The 12,692-nt window shown below is 23.3% G+C and overlaps 1 protein-coding gene across 1 annotated transcript; it reads right to left on the bottom strand.

Moving 5' to 3' along the window:
- Nucleotide 1: 1 nt before the first annotated feature.
- LOC135953898 (arylsulfatase B) lies at nucleotides 2-12,042 on the bottom strand. The gene is made up of 7 exons (XM_065503925.1): nucleotides 11,921-12,042; nucleotides 6,058-6,269; nucleotides 1,767-1,926; nucleotides 1,482-1,708; nucleotides 1,166-1,421; nucleotides 951-1,108; nucleotides 2-893 (listed from the first exon to the last, which is right to left on the bottom strand). The coding sequence occupies exons 2-7, from the start codon at nucleotides 6,208-6,210 to the stop codon at nucleotides 69-71; spliced, it is 1,779 nt and encodes a 592-aa protein (XP_065359997.1). The 5' UTR covers nucleotides 6,211-6,269; nucleotides 11,921-12,042; the 3' UTR covers nucleotides 2-68.
- Between the last annotated feature and the right edge of the window lie 650 nt (nucleotides 12,043-12,692).

Genomic DNA, 12,692 nt, shown 5'->3' with positions numbered 1-12,692 from the left:
TTTTTTTTATTTTAATTTTTTTATAGAAAATATCACACTTTTTTCTCTAGCCAGACTTTGAAAAACCTTCAACAATTTAGTAGTCCTAGAAACGCCAATAAAATATAAATAAAAAACAACAAATTACAAGACATATAAGAAATTTTTACCCCGGGAGAATTTTGTGTGCCATACCACCACTGCCAATTGCCTTGAAATCTTTGGGGATTTGCCAGGGGGTCTCCTTGAGCTACTCTAGCGGAGGGTGTTAAACCCAAACGATATTCCTCTACTTCCTGGGCCAGAAACTGTACCTGCAGGGGATATAACTGGGCCAGATTGTAACGTTCACAGGGATCTTTGTCAATATTAAAATAACAGGGGGCCTTAAGGGGTTCACATTCGTATATATCCTGCTCATAGTCTTCATTATTTTCAGGACATTTATGGGTGGCCTGCTGTCTTAAGTTCTTTATATTAGCCTTAGTTAATACCTTAGAGCCCAATTTATAATGGACCATTGAATTTATTACAGTTTCCTCATAGTCCCTACTTAAGGGATCCTGATCCTCTTGGTTTATATCCCCCAACCATGAATCATATTGGCCCCCAAAAGTAGAACCATTAACATATTTAAGATTTCCCCTCATATACGAACTGTAACCAAAAACATTATCATAGACATGCAGTAAACGTCTGGGTTGGGGGTCTTGAGCCTGGCTTAAGGCCGGCCAAAGGTTAATCCCATCTAAATTAAGGTCTTTAGGTAGAGGAACATCAGCTGCGGCAGCCAAAGTGGGCAGCCAATCGATTGCATGTGATACTTGATTGCTGACATAGTTTTTATGCTTCAACAAAGGACTCCATATTAAGCCCGCCGAACGTATGCCTCCTTCCCAGGGGGACTCTTTTTGCTGTTAAAAAAAACAAAAAAAATAAATTAATTAATTAATAATTAATAAATTACTCACCCCTCTAAAAGGATAATTAGAACCACTATTCGCATGTATACCCAAAGTAGGGGCCCCATTATCGGAATATAACAATATTATGGTATTATTTAACATATTTTTATCCGCCAACGCCTTGACCGTCAAGCCCACACTTTGATCCAAACGAGACAACATGGCTACAGAAAAAATTCTTTAAACTTCCCAACTAATAAAGAAAATATTAACAATAATACCTGCATATTTCCTGCGCTTAAGATCTGAAATATATGAAAATTTCTTGATCTCCTCTTCAGGAGCCTCCATGGGATTATCTTCATTCCCCGTATGCACAGCCAAGTGGCTTAAAAGCAAGAATAAAGGTTTCTTAACATTATGCTGCTTAATAACTTGAACCGCCTCACGGGTAAATAAATCGGTGGCATAGGTACCCGTAACCTCGGGACAGGGTTCTAAATCTTTACGCATATCAAGGCCTGTGAAATTACGATTCTAACAGCAACCAAAATAGCTTAAAAATATAATTGTCTTAAGAAATTTTCACCAACTTACCAACATTTTCAAAGTATGATCATAGTAACCTATATAGCCCGAATAATAACCTAAATGATGATCAAAACCCCTATACAAAGGAGTCATTTCTTTGCGATAAAAACCCAAATGCCATTTACCCACCAAATTGGTGGCATAGCCAGCATCACGGAATATTTCGGGCATTAAACGCTCGTTTAAGGGCAGACCCCAGGGTTCATCGTTGACAATAACAAAATGTTGCATGCCTTAAAATCAGAAAAGAAGTTTTTAAAGAATTTTTTTTTTGCTAATTTTTATTAATACCTGTGTGTATGGGATATTTTCCGGTTAACAAAGTGGACCTGGAGGGCGTACATAAATTGGGTACATAATTCTTATTCAAAATAATACCATTATAGGCCAAGGCATCTATGTTGGGGGTTAAAATCTGGTTCGAGCCATGAAAGCTGACATCATTGAAGCCCTTGTTTATTTAGAAAAATATTATACAATTTTTAATTTATAGAATTTTAATGGTTACTTTTAAAAGTAACCGGTTACTTTTAATAAATAATTATTCAATAAAACAGTAAATTTCGCTCAAAAGCCATTTTTAATTAAAAAAATAATATTCATTAAGATGTTGAGGGTTATTTTTTAAAGTAACCATTAAGTTTTCTACAAAGTAACCGCATAATTTTTAAAGTAACCACATAATTAAATAATAAATTTAGTTTAAAAAAATTTAAATTAAATAAATTCTCTATTTCAGCAAATTTGATGGTTACTTTTTTAAGTAACCGATTATTTTAAATAAGTAACCGCTTATTTTTAATAAGTAACCACATAATTAAATAGTAAACTTAGTTTAAATAAAATTTAAATCAAATAAATTCATAATTTCAACAAATTTTATGGTTACTTTTTAAAGTAACCAATTACTTTTAATAAGTAACCGCTTATTTTTAATAAGTAACCACATTATTAAATTGTAAATTTTGTTTAAATAAAATTTAAGTTAAATACATTCAAAACTTCAGCAAATTTGATGGTTACTTTTTAAAGTAACCGATTACATTAAATAAGTAACCGCATATTTTTAATAAGTAACCAGATAATTAAATAGTTTATTTAGTTTAAATAAAATTTTAATTAAATAAATTCACAATTTCAACAAAATTTTATGGTTACTTTTTAAAGTAACCGATTACTTTAAATAAGTAACCGCTTATTTTTCATAAGTAACCACATAATTAAATAGTAAACTTAGTTTAAATAAAATTTAAATTAAATAAATTCATAATTTCAACAAAATTTGATGGTTACTTTTTTAAGTAACCGATTACTTTTAATAAGTAACCGCTTATTTTTAATAAGTAACCACATTATTAAATATTAAACCTAGTTTAAATAAAATTTAAATCAAATAAATTCACAACTTCAACAAAATTTGATGGTTACTTTTTTAAGTAACCGATTACTTTTAATAAGTAACAGCTTATTTTTAATAAGTAACCACATTATTAAATAGTAAACCTAGTTTAAACAAAATTTAAATCAAATAAATTCACAATTTCAACAAATTTGATGGTTACTTTTTAAAGTAACCGATTACTTTAAATAAGTAACCGACTACTTTTAATAAGTAACCAGATAATTAAATAGTTTATTTAGTTTAAATAAAATTTTAATTAAATAAATTCACAATTTCAACAAAATTTGATGGTTACTTTTTAAAGTAACCGCTTATTTTTCATAAGTAACCACATAATTAAATAGTAAACTTAGTTTAAACAAAATTTAAATTAAATAAATTCACAACTTCAGCAAATTTTATGGTTACTTTTTAAGTAACCGATTACTTTTAATAAGTAACAGCTTATTTTTAATAAGTAACCACATTATTAAATATTAAACCTAGTTTAAATAAAATCTAAATCAAATAAATTCACAACTTCAGCAAATTTGATGGTTACTTTTTTAAGTAACCGATTACTTTTAATAAGTAACCGCTTATTTTTAATAAGTAACCACATTATTAAATAGTAAACCTAGTTTAAATAAAATTTAAATCAAATAAATTCACAACTTCAGCAAATTTGATGGTTACTTTTTTAAGTAACCGATTATTTTAAATAAGTAACCGCTTATTTTTAATAAGTAACCACATAATTAAATAATAAATTTAGTTTAAACAAATTTTAAATTAAATAAATTCACAACTTCAGCAAATTTGATGGTTACTTTTTAAAGTAACCGCTTATTTTTCATAAGTAACCACATAATTAAATAGTAAACTTAGTTTAAACAAAATTTAAATCAAATAAATTCACAACTTCAGCAAATTTGATGGTTACTTTTTAAAGTAACCGATTACTTTAAATAAGTAACCGCATATTTTTAATAAGTAACCAGATAATTAAATAGTTTATTTAGTTTAAATAAAATTTTAATTAAATAAATTCATAATTTCAACAAATTTGATGGTTACTTTTTAAAGTAACCGCTTATTTTTCATAAGTAACCACATAATTAAATAGTTTATTTAGTTAAAATAAAATTTAAATTAAATAAATTCATAATTTCAACAAATTTGATGGTTACTTTTTAAAGTAACCGATTATTTTAAATAAGTAACCGCTTATTTTTAATAAGTAACCACATTATTAAATAGTAAACCTAGTTTAAATAAAATTTAAATCAAATAAATTCACAACTTCAGCAAATTTGATGGTTACTTTTTTAAGTAACCGATTACTTTAAATAAGTAACCGCCTACTTTTAATAAGTAACCACATAATTAAATAGTTTATTTAGTTTAAATTAAATTTTAATTAAATAAATTCACAATTTCCAAAAATTTGATGGTTACTTTTTAAAGTAACCGATTACTTTAAAAAAGTAACCGCTTTTTTTAAAAAAAAAGTTAACACAAAATTGAACGGTAAATTATATTTAAACAAAATTTCTATTATTTTGATGGTTATTTTATATAGTAACCGATTACTTTTATTAAGTAACCGCTTATTTGTCACTAATAGTCCCAAAATTAAATAATAAATAAAGCCTAAACATAAATTAACATAAAACTTCAAGTAGGTTGATGGTTATTTTTTAAAGTAACCGACTATTTTTTAATAAATAACCGTTTATTTTTAACAAGAAACCTTACATATTTAATAATTAATCACGAAATTGAATAGTAAATTAAAGATATTCACAAATTAACAATAAAATATCTAGAATTTTGGTAAATACTTTATAAAGTAACCGACTACTTTTAATAAGTAACTTCTTCTTTTAAATAAGTTATCAATAAATTCAACATAAGCTCAAATTAAAAGCAAAATGTATATATTGTTTATGGTTACTTTATGTAATAACCGATTACTTTTATTAAGTAACCGCAAATGTTTAGTTAATAATCTCAAAATTAAAAAGTAAATTAAGCATAAATACAAATTAATATAAAATTTCTATAATTTGTATGGTTACTTTACAAAGTAAGCGATTAATTTGGTTACTTTACTTAGTAACCAATTACTTTTATTAAGAAACCGCAAATATTTAGTTAATAATCTCAAAATTAAAAAGTAAATTAAGCCTAAATACAAATTAATATAAAATTTCTATAATTTGTATGGTTACTTTACAAAGTAACCGATTAATTTTAATAAGTAACCGCTTAATTTTTACAAGTAATTGCAAAATTGAACAGTTATCAAAATTAAACACAAAATAATAAGAAATTATTTGGAATTTTAATGGTTACTTTATAGAGTAACCGACTACTTTTAATAAGTAACCGCTTATGTTTAGAAAATAATCACAAAATTCAACAGCAAATTGTACTTTAACACAAATTAGCAATAAAATTTCTAGAATTTAGATGGTTACTTTATAAAGTAACCGACTACTTTTAATAAGTAACCACTAATATTTGCGAAATAATTTCTAAATTTAACAGTAAATTAAGTTTTTTCAATAAAACCTAAATTTGTTGTCATATTTTTTTAATATTTTTTTATTTTGTTGGTTACTTTATAAAGTAACCAATTACTTTTAATATATAACCACTTGATTTTAATAAATTAACAAAAAAAATAAACAATTAACTTTATTATATCACATTTTTTAAAATAATTTTTGCCATTTTGTTATAAAATTTGGTGATTACTTTCAAAACTATTCGATTACTTTTTAAAAGGTAACCATTTAATTTAAGGGAATAGTTTTATTTAGATAAAATTTTTGTAAATTTTAAATAATGTAAAAATAATTGTAAAAAAATACAAAAACAAAATTGGTTACTTTTCAAAAATTGTTGGTTACTTTTAGAAAATAAGTAATCATTTTGTATTTATAGCTGATTTTGGTTAAATATTAATTAATTTGTGTATTTTTGGAGGAGAAAATAAAAAGTAGTTGATTAATTATGATGATTTATGTGGTTACTTTTAAAATGTAACCACTTTATTTAAGGGTAAATTTGTATATTTTGCAAAAAATATTAATAACGGTTACTTTTTAAAAGTAACCGTTTCTTATTCCACATTAAAACACACTATTAAAGCTTTTTCTTTTTTTAAAACATAAAAGCTTTTATCATACTTACCATATCATCTATTAGTATTATAACAATATTGGGTTTTTCACTTTGCTGAAGCTTTTTTACATCTTGGTAACCATCTGCACACTGTGGTGAGTTCGTAAATATTAAACACACGTAAATTACATACAAATACCAACAACAGACACGACGACGCATGGTGGTGATCTACAAGTTCAAGTTCATTAACGGGGCTTTTACAATAAATTGTGACTGGACTAGTGAGAAGAAGAAATAAACGCCATAAAATTGAGAAACCGGTACATTTTGTAGTGATTTAAAGGACTTTTACATAAACAAATAGTTTGGGTTTTTTTAAGAATTATTTTTAACAAGAATACAATAAAATAAAACAAGTAGAACTACTTTTGCTAGATTGATAAAAAAAAAAAGCAAAAGTGTTTTTTTATTATGATTATAAAGAGGAAATGTACCACAAACTATCAGTAATAAATATTTAGTGTGTGAAATCATGTCAATTGTTAATTTGTAATCTATATGATATGAATTGTGATTTCAACCTTTTAGTTTACAACTTAATTAACTAGATTTCATCATAATTATGTTTGATAATGCTTTAATTATACTTTTTGATGACATGTGTCTTGATTTATATCTTTTTTATAATTTTTTTTTTTTATCTTGTAAACATTTTGAAATCATAAAGATTTTATTTGAAATTGGGTTAATATCTGATTACTTTGTCAAAGATTTCAAGTTCAAAGTATTTTGTCTGAGTAACTGTAAACTTTATTGGGTAACTGTGGGTTTTACAATCAGTTCTAAAATAAAACAAATAACTTCCAATTTTTTAATATTTTAATGAGTACTTATAAAAGTAACCATATCTCAAATTAACAAATTGAGAACAAATTAATATTTTTATACAAGCAATTATGTTGCAATACAAATATTTTTAAATTTTTAAATTTTTAAAGATTTTTTGCAAAAGTAATCGGTTACTTTTCAAAAAGTAACCATTAAATTTACCCACAATATTAATTCCGAATACCATTTTAATATAGTTTTATATATCATCATAAAATTTTCTTAAATTTTCCAGTGTTTTAACGATTACTTACAAAAGTAATCGCTTATTTTACTTAAGTAACCGTTTAGTTTTTTACTGAAATTCTTATTAATATTTATTGTTATTTATAGCAAAATAGGTTTAGCTGAAATACAAAATTTTTTCCAAAAATTTAAATGGTTACCTAAAAAGTAATCGTTTTTATTTCACAAGTAACCACTTATTTTAATATAAAATTAAGCTTAAAACTTATATAAATTAAATAAATTGCATTAAAAAATTGAAAAAAGTTATTTTCCATAATTTTATATCAAAAGTAACCGATTACTTTTTAAAAGTAACCATCAAAATTAGTGCCTACATTTAACTAAAATTTATTTTTACAATACTTTTGGTTTATTGCATTATAGTTTTAGTTAAAATAAAATATTTTAATCCAAAAATTTAAATGGTTACCTAAAAAAGTAATCATTATTATTTCACATGTATCCACTTATTTGAATATAAAATTATGCTTAAAATATTTCTAAATTACATAAACTATAGTCGCAAATTGAAAAAACTATATTTCCCTAGTTTTAAAACTAAAGTAACCGATTACTTTTAAAAAGTAACCATCAAAATTATTGCCAAAATTTTACTGAAATTAATTTTTTTTTATTGCAAAATAGTTTTATTAAAAAATCAACGATTTTAAAAAAAAATATTTAATTACCTAAAAAGTAATCGTTTTTATTTCACAAGTAACCAATTATTTTTATAATGAATTATGCTTAAAATATTTATAAATTAAAAGAACTGCATTAGCAAATTGTAAACAATGAATTTTAAGTAATTTTAAAACAAAAGTAACCGATTACTTTTAAAAAGTAACCATCAAAATGATTGCCACAAATTTATTTTTAACTATATTAAGTAAACTATATTTACAAATTTAAAAAGTTTGTTTTTGGTGATTTTTTAACAAAAGTAACCGATTACTTTTTAAAAGGAACCATCCAAATTATTGCCAAAAATTTAGTTTTAACTGGTTTTTGTTTAAAATGTTATACCTTTTAATAAAATTAGCTGCCTCTTTCAGTATTTTAACGGTTACTTACAAACTTAAATCGATTACTTTTAAAAGTAATCACTGCTTTTGGCATTAATATTATTGCTACAATGCAAAATGTTACAATTTAAATTTAAAATATTAGTTTCCACCGTATTTTACTGATTACCAAATAAAGTAACCGTTTATTAAACATAAATAACCACTTAGGTTTTTAATGAAATTTCCATTTAAATTACTTTTTGTTTATGGCAACATAGTTTTGTTTAAAAAAAACTAAATTAAAACAAAGATTTTAATGATAATCAAAAAAGTAACCATTTTATTGAAAAAGTAACCACTTATTTTAATATCATAATAAAGCTTAAAATCTTTGCAGATAAAAAATAAAATAATTCTGATTTAAAATAAGTTAATTTTCAGTACTTTTAAAACCAAAGTAATCGATTACTTTTAAAAAGTAACCATCAAAATGATTGCCAAACATTTATTTTTAATTAGTTTTTGTTTTAAAATATATTTCTGCAAATAAAATATCTTTAAATCTTCAATATTTTAACGATTACTTACAAATTGAAATCGATTACTTTTATAAGTAACCATCAATTTTTTAAATTAAATTAACAAAATTAATATTTTTAGCGAATTTTAATAATATATTAGACAAATTTTAATATTTTAACATTAATTTAAGAAAGTAACCGATTACTTTTAAAAAGTAACCGAATAATTTCAGACCAAAATTTTATTAAAAAATTTTTTTAAAACTAAATCGATTATTTTTTCACAATTTCCCCTTCAAATCATGAATATTTACTTCTCTTCAACAATTAAGCTTAAAACTACATACATGTACAGCTCAATTAACTGCAAATCTTTATAGCATCTCAACATTTAATTTCCTCCCTCACCCACTTGACCTTCAATAGTTACATTTTCATTGTAACTTGCATTTCAATGGTCAACATTGAATATTTTAAACAAGTAACCGCCTTTTTTCTAGTTACTTACATTAATGTTTTTTTTAACAATACTATTTAAGGTTAAGGTTGATTAAACAAAACTATTTAATTCTACTTGATGTTCTTAAGTCAATTGATTGATAAGAATTAAACAAACAAAAAACCCAGTCGTGTCCAAACAAAATTCACGTTTTTCAAAGTTTGTATTATTTGGACAGGTATTTCGATTGAAGAAAAAACTAATTTGCTTGGCTTAAATTACATTAATTAAATTAGAATTTATATGTATGTAAAATAAATACAATAAAATTTATTTTAATTTATGTTAAACATGTCATGATTTGCATGTATTTAAATGTTTAGAAATAAAATTATGTTGGAAGTTAGAGTGGAAAATTAGATAAAGATGTCGTGTGGTTTAAAAACAAACAAAAACCATAGCTAGATCTTTTAAAGACGGGTTTTTAAAAAGAAACTTACTAAGAATTTAATAAAAATCTAAAAAAAAATCTAAAATTTATATGGTTACTTGAAAAGTAACCGATTACTTTTAAGAGTAACCATTAGAATTTAACCAAAATCAAGTATATTACAATTATTATGCTTAAATACTTCGCTTTAATTATAAAATTTTCATATTTTTATTTAAAACCAAAAACTACCAAAAAGTAATCGATTAGTTTTGAAAAGTAACCATTTTTGTTTTTAATATAAATAATTTTTTTTAAAACGTTCTTAACTCATGATGTCAAAACTACTTAAATAATGGAATTTCAATGATTATTTTTCAAAAGTAACCGGTTACTTTAAAAAGTAATCATTAAAACTATTAATTAAATCATTTGCAGGAATATTTTATAATGAGATTATCAATTAGAATAATTAATTTGCAATATTTTTCTATAGAAATTAAAGCTTCTTAAAAAGTAATCGATTACTTTAAAAAGTAACCGTTTAATTTAATACTAAAATAAAGCTTTAAATATAATTAATATTAAATTAACTTAGTTTAAACATAAATTGTTGGTAAATCAATGGTTACCAAACAAGTAATCAATCGTTAAATTTTAATAAGTAATCGTTAGTTTGTTTTACATTTATGTACTTTAAAGCTATTATTTATATAAATTTATTATGTTTAAAACAGAAAAACTTAAAAATTTCTTAATTTTAATAACAATAAAGAAAAGTAACCGATCACTTTTGGCAAGTAACCATTTAATTTCTTTAACAAAAAAGCCTTAATACTATCTTTTATCTTTTTTTTTAATTTTAATACGTAAATTATTTAAAATTTTCTCAATTTCTTTGATAATAAACAAAAGTAATCGATTACTTTTGAAAAGTAACCATTCAATTTATTACCAAAATTTATCTTTTACAGCCCCAATTCTCTTTTTTTAATCCATTTCCAAAAAAATTCATGTAATTTTTCTTTATTTATTGATTACTTTTAAAAGTAACCGATTACTTTTTTTTTTGAGCCGCATATTTTATGTTTGAACTGATTTTTCCTTTAAATTTTATAGTTTTATTAGTAAAATTAGTTATATTTTTTTAATTTTGTAGTTTTTGAAGAAAAGTAATCGAATACTCTTTTAAGTAACCATTAATTTTTTTTTGGAAAAATTTATTTTTTTTGCAAAAAAATTATGCTTATCGGTTTCTTAATTAAAATATATGTAAAGTTAATAAATTTGCATTGGTTACTTTTAAAAGTAACCGACTACTTTTTTTAGAGCTGCATATTTTATGTTTTAACTGACTTTTCCTTGTAAATTTTATATTTTTATTAGTAAAAGTGGTAATTTTTTTCTGATTTTGAAGTTTTTGAAGAAAAGTAACCGTTTACTTTTTTAAGTAACCATTAAATTTTTTGGAAAAAATTTATTTTTTTGCCTAAAATTTTAGCTTCTCAGTTTCTTAAATAAAATAGACCTAAATTTATTAAATTTTGTATAGGTTACTTTCAAAAGTAATCGATTACTTTTCTTTAATAGCCATTTATTGTTCGTTTTAATTAATTTTTTCTGTAAATTTTAATATTTCATTAGCAAAAGTAGTAATATTTTCCTATTATTTTTACATTTTAAACAAAAGTAATCGATTACTTTTTAAAGTAACCATCTAAGTTATTACCAAAATTTACTTTTCATGCCCTCAATATCAGGTTTATCAATTTTTAAAAGAAATATAATAAATAGCTTTAATATTTTAAGTGGTTTCTTTTAAAAGTAACCGATTACTTTTCTTTAATAACCATTTATTTTAGGTTTGAAGTGATTTTTCTTATAAATTATAATATTTTATAGGTATTAGTTGTAACTTTTTACCTTTTTTTGTACATTTTGAACAATAGTAATCGACTATTTTTTAAAGTAACCATCAAAATTATTATTAAAAAATTTAATCAAAATCAATTATAAATTATTTCTATGTTATATTTGTTGTTGTATTTTAAAATGCAGAACTTTGCAATTTTTAGATTAGATTACTTTTGCAAAATAAGCGCATATTTTAAGTATTTTATTATTTAATTTAATATTAAACATTATCTGCCAGATACCTTAAAGTCTAGACCGCACAGACAACAAAAATAAAAGAAAATCTGATTAACAGACTCATAGCTAAACTCTCAGGCAAACAATTATATTGTGGTTTAATCCTACCGACATAAAGTATGCATTATTTAGTAAAGAAATTATTTTTTTGTGGTACAAAACCTATTAGTTTTAATGATTTTTAATTTTTGTTTTTATAAATTTTTCATTATTTTTAAATTTCATTTTAATACAATTTTTTTCATTAATTTTCCTTAAAACTTACACTTCTTCCTTTTTTATTTATCACACAAAAACTTTACACTTTAGTCTGGTCTTTAAAATTCACTTTTATTTCAACTCTTTAAGTATTTTTCTTTTAATTTATAAAACGATCCTTCTTTGTTGCTTTACTAACAGCAACTAAATGCTGTTTAACACCAACCCCAACATTTTAACTGTTAAATCATAATGTTAAGCACACAAACAAACAGCTTCCAGTTAACAGACATAATTAACAGTTCAAACTTAACAGTCAGCAACAAGTGTAGTTGTTGTTAATGTTGTTGTGAAAAGTGGTTAATCGAAAAAACAAGAATTGCGAAAGCTATAACAACAACAATAACACACGGCAAAAATGAAAACAAAACATAAAAAAGAGAGAAATGTAAACAAAAACAAGATTCATTCATAAAATTAAATTTGTGGTAAGAAAATGAGAGGGAGCTACAACAAACAAATGGAAATACGTTTACCACTATATATTATTAAATGGCGCGCTAATGCTGGTTACAGTGGTTAAAGAGGTAGGAAAATGTGGCAAATATTTTATAAATTAATAATTAGAATTCTCTATCATAATTTATAAATTATGATTTTTAAAAAGAATCAAACAATTGTCTATCACTGTTTTTAGTTGAGGCCAAAATAAAATTTCAAAAATTATTTATCAAAAAATTCTCAAATTTAATTTTTACAAATAAATAATGATTGCATTTAAAAAATTTTAAAAACCGAAAATAGTTAAATTTCAAGCTAAAAATATGAAATTATTAATG

The sequence above is a fragment of the Calliphora vicina genome, chromosome 3 (assembly GCF_958450345.1).
Source record: "Calliphora vicina chromosome 3, idCalVici1.1, whole genome shotgun sequence".
Classification (NCBI taxonomy): Eukaryota; Metazoa; Arthropoda; class Insecta; order Diptera; family Calliphoridae; genus Calliphora; species Calliphora vicina.
Note: the sequence above shows the minus strand (reverse complement) of the source record. Positions and strands in the feature narration are given on the sequence as shown.

Coding starts and splice junctions, on each gene's coding strand:
- LOC135953898 (XM_065503925.1), bottom strand. CDS start 6,210: ATGCGTCGTCGTGTCTGTTGTTGGTATTTGTATGTAATTTACGTGTGT. Junction 1,927..6,057: donor TAATACTAATAGATGATATG/GTAAGTATGATA, acceptor TAAATAAACAAG/GGCTTCAATGATGTCAGCTT. Junction 1,422..1,481: donor ATCATACTTTGAAAATGTTG/GTAAGTTGGTGA, acceptor GGTTGCTGTTAG/AATCGTAATTTCACAGGCCT.